The 19078-nt window shown below is 39.5% G+C and overlaps 1 protein-coding gene across 3 annotated transcripts in view; it reads right to left on the bottom strand.

Annotated features, from left to right (window-relative positions):
• UTRN (utrophin) overlaps nt 1–19078 on the bottom strand; it is a 394109-nt gene that overhangs the window by 243761 nt on the left and 131270 nt on the right. For 2 of the 3 annotated variants that reach the window (XM_075413727.1, XM_075413726.1), the window contains 8 exons: nt 18534–18704; nt 17954–18133; nt 15219–15347; nt 14921–15091; nt 14197–14346; nt 12822–12959; nt 6051–6242; nt 4065–4237 (listed from right to left, as the gene is read on the bottom strand). In XM_075413727.1, the coding sequence (XP_075269842.1) occupies nt 4065–4237; nt 6051–6242; nt 12822–12959; nt 14197–14346; nt 14921–15091; nt 15219–15347; nt 17954–18133; nt 18534–18704 (1304 nt within the window). Of the gene's footprint in view, nt 1–4064; nt 4238–6050; nt 6243–12821; nt 12960–14196; nt 14347–14920; nt 15092–15164; nt 15348–17953; nt 18134–18533; nt 18705–19078 lie in introns of those variants that run through there. The other variant, XM_075413728.1, reaches the window with a different exon arrangement.

Below are 19078 nucleotides of genomic sequence, written 5' to 3'. Positions count from 1 at the left end.
ACAAAGAAGCAAGCCGTAAAAATCTCTAATTAAATTTTTCTGACCCTACTTCCTAATTCTACCATTTCAGTGTGCTGCATACATTGCAATTCAATACACTAGACCAACCAGTAGACTGACCCCAAATCTCATTCCTCTTTTATTTCTCAGGTACGTTTCAGTCTAACTGAACATATTGTCTCACGATAGTATCTCATTCCACATTTAATGAGAAGAGATGTTCTCAGCATTTAAAATAGTTTAAAAGAATATTTTATTGGCTTCCTTCAAAATGAAAGTTTCTGGGGGAGTTTTGAACAGGTGACTTTTTCAGAATCCAGAATTATAAAACTTTAGAGCAGAATGCTTTGAGATATAAAGCTTTAACTCCTGCCATTTCTGTTGTGAGCCTACAGTTCCATCAGTATTTTGAGCAACAAGATGAAGTTTCACTCTGAAGTTTTTGAGCCAGATGCACATACTTCTGTTTCACTACAGACTGCCTCAGCTGTACGATAAAAGTATCAAAGCCCTGTCACTACAGCACAGACTTGGCTACTCCTTGCCTCCTCTGCAGGGATCCCCTTGCTTCCAAACCACAGTTCATTCCCAAGTCACCAACACGTTCAGCACTAGTGGAAAGTCCACGGCAGAAGGAGCAGAACTAGCAAACCAGCATTGTTACAAACAGTTCAACAAAGCATTAAGCCTATACATCCACATTTTACTTTACACATATGTTCAAGTCAAACTGAAGTCAACTGGATTTAGTTGAACACTTAAAAGCTTTGCAAAGTACAGTTTAATTCAACTTATGCTTGGCTACATCAGAGCTTTTATCAAAGGTTTAACTACTTAGCTGGCACTCGATCACAAAATCATTACTCCCTCTGAAAATTAAATCAATCTTTTGCCACAGACTTCAGATGCTGTTTCCACAAATTCTGTCAAAATCTCCACTCACTCCAGAAACAGAAAAAAGACAGAGATTAGTAAGGAGATAGAGCCTTCTAGCCTTCTTGGTTATACTGAGGGCAACACTGGAATAAGCAAGAATAAAATTTGTTAAAATTCTTCTTTGTAACAGAAAGGGTATAAAAATACCAATGCCGAAATACAGCATGTTAATATTGATACTAATATTATCTTCTTTAATCAAAGTATTTCCTATTAAAATTGTAGCATATATTCAGGAGGCTACATGCTATTTTAGCTTAAATTGCTAGTCCAGTAGTCCCTTTTGTATGAAAATTGTGCCCAATATTATTTCCATTAAGATACAGATCTTTACAAACTTTATGATGTTCAGGATTAATTTACATTCAGTGAACAAAACTGAGGAGGTAAGCTGTTGCACTTTGCCAGCTAACCATAAACATTGAAATTACTCTTTGATAAATTTACCTTTTGCATTGGGAAGACCAAGTTTCTGGTTAATGGAATGAAATTTAAGTAGTGAATGAAATTATAGTCATACTTACAAAAGGATAATATTAATGAAAGCTTTTGAATTAAGTTATGGGAGGGAAAAAAGGCATAACTAAAGCTTAGTGCACATCATACCTATGAAAACAACAAAATAGCTGCAGGCATACAAATATAATTGGCAGCAGATTCTGGAGCGGTTGTCTCCAAATACAGCAGGTGACCACAGGCAGCCAGCAAGAGCACAGAAAGCAGTACCTACCCGGCACTACTAATTTTTTTCAAATTAAAAACCAGTGAAACAACAGTGCCTGATGAGTTGTTAGAAACCTTGATGTTTCACTGATCCAGTGGTCCAGAATTTCTGGAAGTCTCTGCTTAACAAATACCACCAACCAGTTTGTATATTTCTACACATACACCAGCGCTCTGAGAAAGAGTTGAAAACATCAGCTTATACAACACACACTTACTGAAAACATCGCTTCAAAATACACTACCAAACGTGTTTAATATCAGATTTCTGGTGCTACAAAGCAAGTGAACATGGCTAGATATTACTTTATGCTCTACAGAATTTCTGCATTAACCATTACCTTATACCACTACTAAAAAGCAACTACTGGAAAAGCAAATTAACTACACTATAAGCCTTTGCATTTAATTTTATGTTTCATAAAATAATTTTCAGTCCTTAAGGTTTTTTTTGCATAGCTGCAATCTCAGTGCCTACTGCTGTTTGCAGTGTGAGTACCTTCAGCTTAGTGGTAACTTTCTGAACACATACTTTAATACTTTCATCAATTCCCTCTTAAAATGCCTTTCTGACACACTTTAACAATTTTAACTAAGTAGTATTGAGTGTGTTTTTAAACATTTAAAGATGCTTCAGATCAGGCATTTTCAGTTTAGAGTATCTTCTGTAAGGGGCGGGGAGAAATCACAGCTTAAACTTTTTTTTATTCCCCCTACTTTGGCATAAGTGAAATTACAGTGGTTTTATCATTGTGGAAAGGAAATAGGAAATACAGATTTCTTAGGCATGGATTTCAATATTATCTCGTTCTCTCAACCACAAAATTTTCTAATATGGTCATCTCTTATCTTCAATTATTTACAACAAAGATCATTGGCAACTATCATATGGGCAGAATCACAGAATGGTAGGGGTTGGAAGGGACCTCTGTGGGTCATCTAGTCCAACCCTCCTGCTGAAGCAGGGTCACCTACAGCAGGCTGCACAGGACCGCGTCCAGGCGGGTCTTGAATATCTCCAGAGAAGGAGACTCCACAACCTCCCTGGGCAGCCTATTCCAGTGCTCCGTCACCCCCAGAGGGAAGAAATTCTTCCTCATGTTCAGATGGAACTTCCTGTGCCTCAGTTTGTGCCCATGGCCCCTTGTCCTGTCACTGGGCACTACTGAAAAGAGCTTGACCCCATCCTCCTGACACCCACCCTTCAGATATTTATAAGCATTTATTAGGTCGCCTCGCAGCCTTCTCTTCTTCAGGCTGAACAAGCCCAGCTCCCTCAGCCTCTCCTCGTAGGGGAGATGATCCAGTCCCCTCACCATCCCTGTAGCCCTCCGCTGGACTCTCTCCAGTAGCTCTTCATCTTTCTTGAACTGGGGAGCCCAGAACTGGACAGAGTACTGCAGATGAGGCCTCCCTAGGGCAGTGTAGAGGGGAAGGAGAACCTCCCTCGACCTGCTGACCACACTCCTCCTAATGCATCCCAGGATCCCATTAGCTTTCTTGGCAGCCAGGGCACACTGCTGGCTCATGGTTAACCTGTCGTCCACTAGGACACCCAGGTCCCTCTCCACAGAGCTGCTCTCCTGCAGGTCCACCCCAAGCATGTACTGATGCATGGGGTTGTTCCTCCCCAGGTGCAGGACCCTGCACTTGGCCTTGTTGAACCTCATCAGGTTCCTCTCTGCCCAACTTTCCAGCCTGTCCAGGTCACGCTGAATGGCAGCACAGCCTTCTGGTGTATCTACCACACCTCCCAGTTTTGTGTCATCAGCAAACTTGCTGAGGGCACATTCTAACTCTTCATCCAAGTCGTTGATGAAGTTGAACAAGACTGGGCCCAGTACTGACCCCTGGGGGATGCCACTAGTTACCGGCCTTCAACTAGACTCAGAGTCGCTGACGACAGCCCTCTGAGTTCTGCCATTCAGCCAGTTCTCAATCCACCTCACTGACAACTCATTCAGCCCACACTTCCTGAGCTTCCCTAGGAGGATGTTATGGGAGACCGTGTGCTGTATTTTAAAGGTCCCATCCTTTCAAACTCCTTCCCTCCTTCAAAAGCAGCCTTGAATTCTTTATTAAAAGACGCCCTACTCAATATTTTCCTTCTAGAACTTTGCTTTGCAATACCTTTACAAAACAAAAATTTTATGGTTTATAGACAAAATATTCTGTTTTATAAAGTAAAAACAATTAACGTCATAAAAGCACCTACACTACAATTTGCAGATGAACTCTTTCAACACTCAACAGTTCTGACAGTTTTTGTGTAATAGTAACAAACTAAAGCTGGTTACCCCCAAACTCTTTACCTTCATCATTAGAGAACATTTGTAAAATGCTTATATTCAAGTACATAAAATATTTACCACATGGTCACAGAAACAAAAAAAACCCTGACTTACCATTTACGATCATTGTACATTCTATTAATTCTGTCCCATTCCGCATTCAACTGGGTTAGTGCATCTCCTATTTGTATTGCCTCAGGTCCAGATGCTTCTAATATAACATCCGGCTGCTTCTCATGTACGACTGCAATTTGATCCCCGAGTTTATCCAAAATATCTTTTGTGTTCTGCAAGCACAATAATGACACAAGCCATTAGTAGAGTCAACACGAGCAGGAAATTAAAAAGAAAGAAAAAAAAAACCCACCAAAAAGTAATCTCTACAAAATACTGTTCCAAAAATCAGTACCTACAGTGAGACCATGACCATCAGTTCAGATTAAATCAGTTTTCGCAACTGAACTGAATAGTCTGTCACACCATTTTAAGCATGTGTCCTCAGTTTTTTTATGAAGACGAAGCGTTTTATATATCCAACCTGTTCCTGAGGTAAAGTGGCATACCATACTTCTCTAAACAGCAGCATCTTCATTATTAAACAAACCTGCCCCTTGTCATGAAGCCACTGTATGTATTCCTTCCTCACGTGAAAAATGAGCCACAAAACGTGACTTTATTACGCTTCACATAACCTCTTATATGCACAGACTCCAAAAGCACAAGCTACATGAAAGTTTTAGATTTAAATGACAAAGTTAAAACAATCTCTCTCAAAAATCATTGAATAAGGATGTGAAAATACCTTTAAACCAGATGCTGTTGTAAGACTGCCTTTGTATTCAGAGAGCAAACAGTCCAAGCGAACAGTGAAATTTACTTATCTTTCTGAATTTCAAACAGCAACACTTCTAAAAATTCTGTGCTCTGCTATTTGCTTCTTCTGAAAACGTCCTTAGAATATACCAAAATTTTGAAATCAGATGACAGACTTGCACCAAAATGAGGTATTTTAAACCCATCTTAACATAAACACTCCTAACTGTACTTAGGGGAGCACAGAAGCAGAGTAAACAGGGACAAGAGAATCTCATCAACAAAACAGAAGAATCACCCGCTTTGTCAAAGCATCATTCCCCTATTTGCTGTTGAAAACTATGCCAAAAAGAAATACAAAAAAATGAAAGCATGTACACAGCATAAAGAAAAGCGGGTTGGAAAAGTGGACTGAAATTCTGAAAAGCTTTTAAAGGACTTGTATAACAGCTGCAGAAACAGCTGATCTAGCTCTAGGTGAGAGGCAAAGCCTGACTACCTCAAATATAAGGACACATGGACCCCCCACGCTTCCCCACGCACGGAGGTACACTTCACCATACACCATGTGCAATTCCCAACTCCAATGGGTGTTTTCTGTGGAAATCTATCGTGCTCCTTTGCATGCTCAAAATTAGCCAGGACTCAGACTTCTAAACGCATAATTTAAATTTGACAGCAGGATTCAATATTTGCAAACATACTTTCTTCATCCCTTTTGAAGAATGGCAAATCCTTAACTACTTCCTCATCATTAATCACACGGTAAATCCACTGGCTGGCAACGAGGAGAAGTGGGAGCTTAAAATTGAGCACATATTGATGCTTTGCTAATCAGAACAGGCACTGTTGTCTTGTGGCCTCATCTATAGCTTCATGCAAAAGTCAAGAGTCTCCCTTTCTTCCTCTTCCCATGTGAACAATTGTTTTCACATGATGTAGAGAACAGCAGCTATATCAAGGAGACCAAGCAGGAACATAAGGACACTAGCTTTAGCGTTTCTCTACATATTATGTAGACTACTTGATGAAAAAGTCAACAGTTTCTCCAACAAAAGAAGCCAAACCCTTCTTCCCCAATCTCCTGCCCAGCTTCCACGCTGCTCCACTTTGTATCCAGATTCTGCATAATAGAAAAATTAGTCACAAATCTGTCTCATTATTTAATTTTCAGTGCATATTGATTCAGTATATACTGAGCAAAAATACAAATACAGCTATACAGTAACTTCTGCTATTCCCTTCTCCTGTTGTTCCCTCTGAATGTAATGCTTAGGCATACAGTACCTTCAGTGCATCTTCCTGAGATGAAAAATCCTCATAAATGCCAGTATTCAGCTCTGGTGCATTCAGCATCAGTTCAACATCAGCCATGGCCAGCAAGATTTTGTTGATTTCAACCAAGTATTCAGCTGAAACAGGCAAGCTTCTAACCCCTGTGGCGAAGTGGCCTTTTAACCTCTGCTGGACAGGGATTGCCTAAAAACATAGAAGTTCATTTTATTTTTCAAAGAATGAAAGACCAGGCTATCTAGCCAAGTACCATGTTAGCAGATAAGAAAGCCAGAACAGTTATTTGATGCTGCTTTTTCTTGAATCATGGATGACAGCCTGGACCTGAAGCATTAGGAAGCCAGCTGCAAGAATCATAGAATGGTTTGGGTTGGAAGGAACCTTAAAGATCATCTAGTTCCAACCCCCCTGCCATGAGTAGGGACACCTTCCACTAGAGCAGGTTGCTCAAAGCCCCCTCCAGCCTGGCCTTCAAACTGCAAGGGAAGTGGCAGCCACAGCTTCTCTGGGCAACCTCTGCCAGTGCCTCACCACCCTCACAGCGAAGAATTTCTTCCTTGTATCTAATCTAAATCTACCCTCTTTTAGTTTAAAGCCATTATCACTTGTCCTATCCCTACATGCCCTTGTAAAAAGTCCCTCTCTGGCTTTCTTGTAGGCTCCCTTCAGGTAGTGGAAGGCTGCTACAAGGTCTCCCTGGAGCCTTCTCTTCTCCAGGCTGAGAAGCTGCTATACTCTGCCATGCCTGGCAAAGGTAGCGGAGGCAAATGAAGCAGATACTCTGAAGACTGAAAGCAGGGTTTTTGCTGAAAAAATTTTTTGTCCACCAGGTTTCTGTTACCATCTCTGAAAACAGCCCAGTTTATTAAAATCACAAATGAAAAAGTAAATCCACCTCCAAATATGAAGAACTTGAGCAATGTCTAAGCCACCATCCCATACTCAGTGATTTTGAGCTGAGCAAGACAGAGGCACTCCACTGTATGATTTACTAACAGCTGAGAATACACATAAAAGTGTGAAGAATACATGTATCTTCACAGTGATTTCAGCCAGTGATTTTTACTTTGTAATTAGTGTGGGCTGGGTACACACATGCAAATCACTAGCACAGATGACAACCAGTAAAATATTAAGCTCTACTAACAAAGCTGTTTGCAAATACCTGTCTATCTTCCTCCTCCACATGTTTCTGAACATTTCAAATATGTCACTCAAATTAGCTGGAATCTAACATACACAGCATGTGTGGTGTAAAAGAGGAAAAAAAAAAAAAAGACTGCAGCAGAAAAGGTACATGTTCTCACACACTGAATGCTCCTAAGGATTTTATTGGGTTTGGGATGGTTTGGGATTTTTTGTTTTGGTTTGTTGTGATTTTTTTTAAGATAGACAGTGATCCCTGTATTGAAACTGTGGACACAGTGGTACTTCCATAAGACCTTTACCACCAAACATGGTATGCTTTCACTCTTTCATTACATATCAAAGAAATAGGATGTACAGGCATATAAGCATAAATTGACTCCACTGAAACCACGTATTACAGACAAGCATCATAAAATACTCCACATTGCTTTTGATTCAGTAACAGTACAGCAAGCAAGCACTGCAGTAAAAAGCACAAGCTACTCCATACGCCTTAGCTACAAAGCCAGCATTTGGGCCCTGATGCTCCCCAAACACATATTCTTGAGGCACTGTATGTATTTTCTCAGCTTTCATCACTGAAATTCAGAGCAAAAGCACAAAACTTCGTCAGAGTAAGGGTTTCCTGTGGAAGGAGAAGCGCCAGCTCCAAAGAAATCAGACCAAGCTTGGGCAACTCAAAGTATCTTTTCCCCAGCAATGTGGAACAAGTCTGGGTTTGAACATCAGGATGCCTGCTGCAGCACAGCTGCCTGCAGCATCTTCACGAGATTTTTTTTCCTCTAACTCTCCATCATCCCACAAGTCCCATTCTCACAGAGGCAACAGTCCAGAATCCAGACTTCACCTAAATGAACATGTCACTGAACTTTACTGTCTCTCTACTTCACACACATTGCTTTATCTCCCATTAGAAAAAACTTGCACAAGATTTAAAACGGCATGTGTTGCCATGCAGCAAACGTGTTTTCCACTAGTAGCCAGCACAGATAATGTGCTGAAATTTCTGCTTCCCCAGTAGCACCATCCTGGGCCAGGTTGCTGCTCTTCTGCAAAGCAGTGAATTCCTCCTGGTGCTGTTCCTGCAGAGCACACCTCATTGCTAATCTCCTCCAGCTGCCTCCAGTCACTGAGATGATGTTTCCTCCTTTCACAGCCCTCCCTCTTGAAGGTGAACATATGTAAGTGTTATAAACTCATTAGTGCTTTACTACAGAGGAGTTTTAATTGTTCAGCTGTTCTCTACCTTGCATTGCAGACTGGCAGCTCCTAAAAAGCAGCACAATATACTAAAAAAAAAAAAAAAACACGGAAGAGCAAAAGTTTGACATAACTTTCTGACAAATCAAACACCTAAATATCACAGAAGCTGTTTGTTAGGGTTTTGCTTGTTCTTTCAAATTAAAAAAAAAAAAAAAAGAAAAAAAAGAAGCAAGCAAACTAAATCTTTTCTTAAGCACCCACAAATAAAATGTTAATCAACGGTTATTTAGGAGATTTGACTGGATGACTTAATAGCCCTTTTCAACTTTAGTTTCAGTGGTGACTGAGCATGTTTATTAAATTTGATCTCTCTTTAAATACTAGGAAAAATGTAGAATAGGGGAAGAAGGGCAAATACTCAGTTACTGGTGTATGTTCTATAAATAAGGCCTCTCAATGAGAGCTGCTAAAATTAACTGGATTTCAACTCAGTTGTCAAATAAAAATTTGCTTCCTACTCTAATACTTATCATCTAATTTTACCTGCAGTTCAGAATTTGGCTTCAGATTTTCTTCCCCTTCCCCCTTTTAAACTTAAATACGTTTTGAAACAAAATTTACCAAAGATTCAACTATACTCTGACTTGCTTCCAAGTGGATTCTGGAAACTACTGCCCAAAAAACTGACACTAAATGAAATAATTTAGCTTGCATGTTTAACTATAAATACTTTCTAACCAAAACCTTTTACCCAGTCTAATATCAGATCACCACACATTACTTACCATCTTTGCAAACAAATAACCATTTGATTAGGAATGCTCACCTTTTAACCATTCCTTGCCCCTTCTCACACTCAAAATATTTCCTAGCCAGTTAACTAGGAAAAGGTTTTCCAAAGCTAAAATTTCAAGTCCATTTTATTTGTTCTTCTGGGTTGATTAACGCAGTCAGTAAGCAACGTATTTGTGGGCAATGTAGCTAACAGTTCATATTTAGGTAGCCCAGAACCTTCCCTATAAAAAGCACAATAGGCAAACAAACTTGTTTTCTTTATTACAGGAATAATTATACTGCAAGAGGCTTCAAGATAACATCTGTGTTTCAGTTTATAGGAAAAACGGCACTGTGCCTGCAACAGCAAATTCACTTACCATCTACAAAATTATCATTTTCACTTCAAAACAGTTTTCTAAAACCTGGGAAAATCTCTTAGGAACTGTAGTTAACTAATTACATCTGCAGTTTAAGTTTTAATTTTTCCTTTCCCGGTCTCTGAGCCAAGTCAGAATAAAGCAATTTAAATAAATACTAAAGCAACGTTAGAAGAGAAGGAACACGAGGAGATACAAACTTCCAATGCAGGCTTTTCTAGCCAACGGATTTGTGGCAAAACAAGGGTTATTCACAAGCACCGGCTATGCCCAAGAGTTACAAATATTTCAGAGACACTTACGTCTATAATCCCTAGAACCATACACAATGAGGAATATTTATGATCCAGCTAACTCCAGCAAATCAATATATAGATATATACGACCTTCAAGCACCATAAAAAAGTCCTCTCCTCCACACTGATTTACAAACATGTAAATAATGTATTCCATAAAACCTTAATTGGAGTCTACTCCCTAGTTTGGCAGCCGAAATCTTTCTTTCCCTCCCTATTTGTTGGTTTTAAACACTAGTTTCTCTTCCACTGCTCACTGCACCTTCCTTACATCCAGGCAAGGCACCGAGCCAGCTGCGCACCAGCAGGTGAAGTATTCATTTAGTGCTGCTCAACCCTGACCAAAGATGAGCAAAAAGCAATTTGGTATTCGGTAGTCTGGGGGGCCTATGGATATATCCAGCATTTCCCTTTTTCTACCCTCATCAGACATTGCTACTGACTAAAGATGGGGGAGGGGGGTGTTCGAGCACAGAGTAGATGGCAAAAATTGGTGACGGGCCGTTTCTGTTGCAGAATTTTAGCATTAGGGTCCCCCCTGGTGCTGACAGTAGGTCAAGTCTGGTGGCTCCAAGAAACTTCTGGAGCAACTGTGTTCATCTAAAATGATGATAATATTTGGGAACACTATTTGTCCCTTTAAAAATGGTATGGTCCCATACTATTTTTGGTTTTCAAGGTCAATTACTTACGCAGGTGAAAGAACAAGCTGTAAAAGTAAAATGAGGTCACTTGAGACCTGCTGGGTTACCACTCCAATATCACAAAGCAAAAGACACAGGCACATGAAGCAAAAGCAACAGTTTCTGAATTTCACAGCAGTAATGCAAACTGCTGTGGTCCATTTCTGAAAGCCTAGCTGACTCAGCCAGGCTAGAAACTACATCTGGAAGTGTAAGGATATTTTTTATACAACTAATTCTGTGCAAACATAACATTTCTCCATCAATAGTCTACTGTAATTGCTATGATAATCCATATTTACATGATATTCTGCATTCAGCACCCAGATACCAAGATGCAGTAATCCAGGAATGGATCTGGCAGTGCCAGGGATTAGCTGCAGTATAACCCTAAAGAAAATGGCTTTAACAGGAGGCAAAGGATCTTCCTTAGAGAAGATCAGCCAACCTGCAGCGATACCAACAGTGACAAGCAAGACCAGTCTGTGGCACAACTGGACTGCTCCCATTAACAAAGAACCATCCAGGTGCACCTTTTCCCCTTTGTAATACGGTAATTGATTCGCTCAAAGCTGCTGATGGTCAGACAGAAAAATTGAATCATGTTGTTTTACTTTAAATGTATATGGATCTCCATTTCCTTCAAATGAATCCACTGGCATCAGTCAGGTCCCAAGGTGCTTGTGTGTAAGTACCACAGTACACCAGGTCTGACAGCTGGGGACCCAAAAGACCAGTCAGATGTTGGACAGTTAAATAGACCTTGGGGCCACCTTTGCTGCCCAGCCCTGCGTGGGAGGCTTATAATTTGAAAAAGTCTCTCTGAAAAGAAGATTTACAAGGTTTACTTCCAAAGCTGATAACCTGTGTGACCAAGGAGAGCAGACTGTCTGCCATAGGTCTACAGCTATCATAGGCAGCTGAAGCCACATAGCACTACAGCTGCAAATGAAGAGCACCACATGTTGATTTTGTGGTGTGAGTCTCACAGGGAACCAGAGCATTTTACCCCTTGCCTCCAAGATAATTGGTGCTGGGTTAAAATGTTACAGAGCAGTCAAAAAGAGATTGATTGGTTTTAATTATGAAGCTTCATATGCAGAAACTGAGAAGTACTTGACAGATTGCCTAGCCCCCAAACTTGTCCAAGAAATTACTTACTGCTTCACAAGGTTTCTCACTGTTATTGCTTAAAATATTAATGTAATTACCACAAGGCCAAAGTGTTTTGAAGGATGAAAAGGAGAAATAAAACAAACAAACCACCAAACCACAAAAACCACACCACACCAAACCACACCACCACAACAAAAAAACCTCCACCACTGAAAGCATCTGTACCTTCAACAATTAAGACCTACAGCTTGCTGGGCAGTAAATTTTATCAGACCCTGACATCCTATTAAATCAGTTGTGAAATTGTTTTTCAAGACCCCCATACATACGTTATCACACATAAGTCTTCTCATCAGAAATACTTCAACCTTTGTCATCTTTATTAATCTTCATTGTGTACAGTAATATCAATCACATGAGGGTAGTTATCACTTCCTAAGCACTTGAGGTAGTGAAAGGCAATATCAGAGTAGTTACAATACCCCGACCAGAGTAGTTACAATATCCGGACCACAGGATGCAGAAGCACTGATTTAAAGCCTCAAACGAGGCTTTTACCACACCTGCACGAACCAAACATTGCATTAAGCTGTTTGAGTCGGGGTATCAAAAAGAGCTAAGCATAATCTTCATGCACAAGACCGGCAAGAGAAACTGCCAATTGAACCACACTGCCCAGATCACACTGTCTTTGTACACAACAGCTGATAATGCCCTCTATAAGAAGCAAGAGGAATTCAGGAGCAGACTCTTATTCACACAAACCTCTTCAGCCGAGAACTCAATGAATATGTTTGTGTTCATGTGCCTACGTAGTCCCTTTTCACACAGCCCAGTGGTGGAGACAAACCTCTGCTGGAGGGCCAAAGACAAGTGAAGGAAATGCCCAACTGTCTTCACCCGTCTGTGTAAATACATACAGGGCAGCCCTTCATGAAACTGTGAAAAGGACTTTAAAAATCAAAACCACTCCCCCAGAACTTTGGAATGACAAACTTCGTATTTTGGAATTGCAAAGATTCAGAGAGTCAGACTGCGTACACACATTTAACTCTTGCCCAGAGAATCTTAAACACTACAAAAGTTACAACCATGTTTCAGGTGGGATACCAAAGGGAAGACTATGTAAATGAGCTTTAACTATAGTAACTATCATAATCATACCTGAATATTATTGTATTTTTTCTGCAGAAGCAACAGCTGTATGCGGATCTTCTCTCTCTTATGGTCCTCCAGAGGCTGCTGTAACAGCTGTCCTCCTCTCTGTAAAACTTCTTCAATCTGAGCTCTTTCTTGGTCCAGCTAAAATTACACAAGTCTCTATTATCTACAGAAAGCTCGGCTATGGTTTCCAAAATGAATTTATTACCTGCTCAGATATTAACAGTAATAGTATCAGGTTTTTTTATTATACAAATGTATGCAAAACAAATTCAAGCAGAGATTCTCCTCTACAACTACCAAATCCTAAAATCTAACTTGGTCATTCCATAAACTTCATAAAGAGATACCCTGCAAGTAGCTCACTCAATGAGCTAGCAGTAGGCAGCCATAGCAAGAGGGTGCTATGACTTCAGCTCCATTTCCATTCTAAACATTCCTCGACAATAATAAGCAAGCTCAGAGCAGAACAGCAAGAAAACAAAAAAGTTATATATATAAAAACAGCACAAATGGAAGTATGTGTTCTTTAACACTAGATCCTTCAACAGAGGCCTTTTAAAAATTGTTTTCTGTAGTACACATGGCATTTTGCATAGGCCTATAATTCAGATTTCCAGCTCAGTTTATAATATTTTGTGTGCTTAAAAGGCAGGCAGATAGGCAGCATCTTACCTGCCAGGTCTGGCAGGACTTTATCCATTTTAGTAGCCAAAAAGGCTATTGAGGACAAGATGCAAATAAAACTATGACAGTTTTACACAGGTGAATAGCAGACCCTAGACAAGAATCTAGAAAGAGACAAATTTTGTTTCAAGTTCTTATTTGGACTTGCTATGAGCCATATTACAACACCCATTTGCACTTCATCTCACAAACATCCACTGACCCGACCTACGCACTGTGGTTCAATATATCACACCAGTTTAAATTTGAAGTGAAAAAATATCTACCCAATGTAACAGATTAGAGGCCCAAAGTTGCTGAATACATAGTCTCAGCTGCATTAAGTAAGTTCAGACAGTTAGACATGAAGAAAAATGTTTTGCACCCTATTACTTAAACAGGAAAAATTCCTTATAAACAGCTACTTTGAGCAGAAGAGAGAAGATAAATGAAAATGAAAGTTTACTACCTGAATTACATAAAACCATGATGAAAATATAGACTGATGTACGACAAGTTACTCTCAATGCACCAGCCAAGAGGCAGTGGGATAATTGTGAGGTGTTTCTAAAAACCTAGTAATTCCGTTCATTTTCTACTCCTATCCTAAAGAGATTTTCTAAGAATTCCCTCTTGAAGTCAGGAGGAATGCAACACAAACTCAATAGAAAGGGAATTGGTCAGTTATTTAATTCTTCCATTGCTCACAAACCTTTTCATCTTCCCCACTCAACTCTAGATGCTTTTCTACAACTTTTAACATCTTCTGTATGTCACACTCTAATTTTTCCAGGTCTGGAAAAGCTAATCTGACTTCACGGGGCTCTGACATGACAGGAAGTCGTTCTTGTCCAACCAGCATCTGCAAATCAAAATAGAACTTTGTTCAAGCTGAAAAATTTAGTCTGAGTTGTCACACACAGTTTAATGATTTAAAGCAATTCTCCATGAACAGGGATACCAGTTTGTAGGACCATGAGCTATCAGTATCAAAAAAATTACAAGAGTTGTTTGATCTAACACTGAGTTAGCTTGGACACAACATTGATAGATATTACCAAGCCTCTACCCTCAAACTTCAATCTGAGCATTCTGGTCTCAAAAGAAACAAAAAACCTCCAGTTACATTAGCTTGTGGTGTTGTTCTGTAGTTTGTGTAAAAATGTACTGTAACATATACATTTTTCTGAATCTTTATTAACACACAGTTATTTGTAAATTTTCCTTTGCAACTCCAGTTATCACCTGCTACTCAGTCAAAAAAAGCAGTTGGTCTAAAATCAGTCTGTCAAATTTTCACACACAAAAATCTACACTTACAAGAACCAAAAGCAGTGAAGTGCTGTGCTAACATATAAAAAACCTATCCCCTAAAGTTATTTGCCATCATTTTGACATACACCCCCAAAGTAAGTTTTGGGCTCTCTTATCCTCACCTTGGCACTTTTGATGTGCTGAGAGACCTTCTCAAAGTTACGATTCAGTTCTGTCAGTTTGGGTTCAACAAGCTCATGGCACGATACCCCCCGACCATTCATTAGCATGATAGCCTGATCACGCACATTATCCACTCGAAGACTAACATCATCTAATTCAGATGTTAAGCGCTAAAAAGTGAAAGAAAATGCAAATAGTTACCCTAGGAAACAAAAAAATATTTTTTAAAAAAAGGCAGCAAACCTGATGACTTCATTCAGAATCCAGAAGTGGTTACTTGACAGCAAATCTTCCTACCTTCACAGTTTCCTCCTTTTTGCTTGCTGACTTTTTCTCAATTTCATCCAGTAAGGCTTCAGCCTGATACAACCAAGTACTTATGTGGGCAACATTTTCATCAAAAATTTCCAGTTGGCTCTGATGATTCTGGAAAAATATTTTAAAAAAATAATCTTTGCGAGAAACTTTAAAAAAAAAAATCCACAAAAAGCCCCAATGCAAAAACCAGAAACAACCCTACAGAAAACCACACAACAACAACAAACCCCTGCCAAAACCAATGTTAGGACTAAAAATGAGATCAACAGAATAGGGTGTTATGGACACACCCTGGAAGGAAACACTGAAAATTAGATTGTACCCTTTCACCTTCAATAAGTATTTACAAGAAATCAATTTTCATTCTAGACCCTTTGATATTATTGTTCCTAATTCATAGAAAGGGAAACTGAAAAAGCAGAGGTGGCTTGTCGTACTAAATAAAGACAGACAATGTATTACAATATTACTTCCAGACTACATCATCTCAGTCAACCAAAAAACCCACGATTTCTTCAGTTCTCACTAACAGATACAACAGTATGCATTAAGTGCAACTGACGGTTTGGGTTTTTTTTATTGAAAGGAGATCATGCCAAAACCTAAAAATTATAATAGTCAGCTTTTGATATTTTACTGATTATATTAAAATATTTCTACCTCATAAGAAAACTTACCACATTGTAGACATATCAATTAGGTCTGCTTTCATATGCAGTCAGAAATTGTATCATTAGGTGCCACAGACAGAAACGGCACATTATTCCATGTGACAAAACAAAGCTATCAGATTCAGAGAAGTACCATCCTGCTTAAGTACAGAGCTTCTTACACAAAAAAAAGGGTAGCCAAGCTTTGATCTTTTAGACTAACAAAACAAAGGGAAGGGAGGAGGGAGGGAGAAGGCCTATTATTGTTCTCTATGTCAACATCAAGCGGCTTATATCTTCACCTATGGAAAGAACACTTTAACTAACAAAGTCAGCACAAGGACAATACCTATCACCAAACACAAACTTAATTCAGAAGGTTTTTAGATGTGGATCATTTTTACACATTTACAAATAAAGGTAAAGAACCTGACTGCTCCTAACATAGGCATCACTAGGTTATGAAATAAACAGTATGACCTGCAACAGGCATTGGACAGAATGCGCAGGGCTCACCACCTAGGTATTCACCAAAGTTTCCACAATTTCAGCCCATATCATGGCCTTCTGAAGGTGGATTGTCATAACTAGCTGAACAAGACAGATATTATTTAACTATGTGAAAACATCAGTCTGATACTAGCATCAGTTGCAGATTGTTTCATGTCCTTTTAGCAAAACTTGCAGGTTTATGCTGTATAATATGCTTAGTCTTTCATCTACTCAGCAAAACAGATGCTGTTGGCCTCAACCGAGCTGGCATACTCTTAAACACTTGCAGTTACGGGCTGTCCGAAAGAGCAATAGGCTGACAGAAGGTCGAAAGTGCTTTGCTGAACACACCACTAGGAAGTTATCAATAGTCCATTAAACAGTCATCATGTGGGTCTGAAGGAAATCTATCGACACAAGAACACTCTGTTCTTGATGGAGCTGGCACAGAGGTATCTTTCAGGTTGAATGAAGAGCAGCACACACAGAAGCCTCGTGGAAATCAATCCTTTTGAGCTAGTTCCTTTTGTTTTCTACTTACACTAATGAATTCATTAGGTTATGGAAAGTTACCTGGAAAACACAAGACCAAACTTCTGGGCTCTAATTAACCTGTTCTGAAACAACCAACACTTCCATAACCTGGTGGGTTTTTTCCCTTCATTTTAATCTGGCAGAATCAGCTACTACCAGTTAATGAGTAAACTCATTAGCAGTTTTATGAATGCTTGTATGCCCCAAAACCCACTCAGCCTATGTGCAATGGTAGATGGCCCCTTTCATGATAGTTTAGAAAGTTACTTCTATGCACTAGGGTAACAAGAATTGTATTAAGAGCTAACTAACAAGTGGACACAAGAGGCTAGCACTATTGCTGTAGCAAAAGGGAAAGTGATAAAACATTAACAGGAAAGAGATACAAGGAGATAAAATCATAAATAAGGACAAAAGATTAAAAAAGTGTAATGTGGTGGCACATAAAAGGGGAGGGAGAAAGAAAAGATAAAAAGATTAAAACAACAGATGTGTGAAAGTTGTTCACTAAGTGTATACTGGATTTTCTATAGAAGATAGGAATTAAACCACAAAGTCTATGGCAAGTAAGACCCCAGAAAAGAGTTCTAGCATTAAAGCCAGTAGAAAGAGAAAGGCAAAAGAAAGAAAAGAGTTAATCCTGCTTTTATGCTCTACACCTAAGCAGGTTATTCCCACTACTTCAAGTTCACTGTCTGCCTGGCATATTTATGTAGTTTCATCACTCTCACATCCAGATTCTTCATTTTCATCTCCTACTCACTGAGCAGTAGCCACTACTGCAAAGTGCATGGCACCAATGCCTATCAGCACATCTAAAACACTTGCAAAACAGTTTTCTGCCTTCCTCATTGTATATAACCTCATGACTCATCTCTCCATCTACAGAGTAACCACACACCCATTCTGCATTGCTTTAAGCCCATGAGGCACCATGGAAGCTTCACATCACAGCGAAGTGAGACAAGTACAAACTGCAACTACTCCAAGGGTGTGGAGGGAGAAGCACCCTGAATGTTTCTCACATGTGCAACTTACCAACAAGGTGTCACACCAGTCCTCAGTCCAGGTCCGAACTCTGCTCCAGCCAGCATTAAGGACACACAGCTTCTCCTCCAGGGAAGTCTCGCTCCCTTCCACCAGAGCCTGGAGCGCAGTGCAGCTTTCTGTGATGCCCTTCAGATCAGCTTTCCTCCTCTCCAGCTCTCTCAGTACATTCTGAAACAACAGGAACCATTATCACTGCACACTGCTCCCAATCACAAGGGAAACAGATTTTCACCTCCACAGGAAGCAAATATCACAGATGATCTTCACTTGAGAAAAATCAAACCAAGTAGAATCACCTTCTGTTTATATTCACGCTTTGTAGACAGTGATCTCGTTTTTTTGAGAGAGAACAAAAGCACAATGCATGTAAGTGTCCTGAATAACTTAGCTTGAGACCTTTGAGTTTTGTTGTTTTGTAACATCTTCACACTTCCTTTTCATTATGCAGGTAAAGCACATGCATCGCATCACTCTATAGGTGTTACAGGGATATAAATTTACAGCCCCCAGTACATAGTATTGCCATAATGTTAAAAATTAATTCCACAGATATTCAGAGCGTGCTTACTTTGGCCCAGGCAATTTCTGAATCAAGATCAGAAAGCGAGCTCTCTGAAGTGGACTTCCGCACAAGCTCAGCCTCAGTGGTAGTTAGCCACTCTGACAAAGAAGCAGCCTCTTTCCTCATTTTGCGTGCCAGCTGGGACGCTCTTTCGAGGTCTTGTTTTCCTTCCGTCACCTACAAAAAAATAAAAAGAAGAAATAAAACCAAATTAGATTTTAAAAGACAGCAAAAATGAAAAAGTGCTAGCCAGCTGAAATATCCACCCAAATATATAAAATCCTTGCATCTTAAGAGTGTCTTGCATTAGGGAAGGACCCTGAAAATAAAAAATCATTTATAAACATCTGCGTCTTAAATATAAAACTAGAATAATTTTAAATTAAGATACACTTAAAGGAGACAAAGAAACCTGCATACCAACTTATTTATAGCTAGTAATCACCAAATTGATGTTTAAAGTTTGTTTATTATGATCCTTTGACTGAAACTGAGGGGAGTATAGAATCCAGTCAGTCACACACACATGTAAAATTTGTTTCCTTTTTGCA

Source organism: Opisthocomus hoazin, chromosome 2 (genome assembly GCF_030867145.1).
Source record: "Opisthocomus hoazin isolate bOpiHoa1 chromosome 2, bOpiHoa1.hap1, whole genome shotgun sequence".
Lineage (NCBI taxonomy): Eukaryota > Metazoa > Chordata > Aves > Opisthocomiformes > Opisthocomidae > Opisthocomus > Opisthocomus hoazin.
The sequence above is the reverse complement of the archived record's forward strand: the minus strand, read 5'-3'. Positions and strand labels throughout refer to the sequence as shown.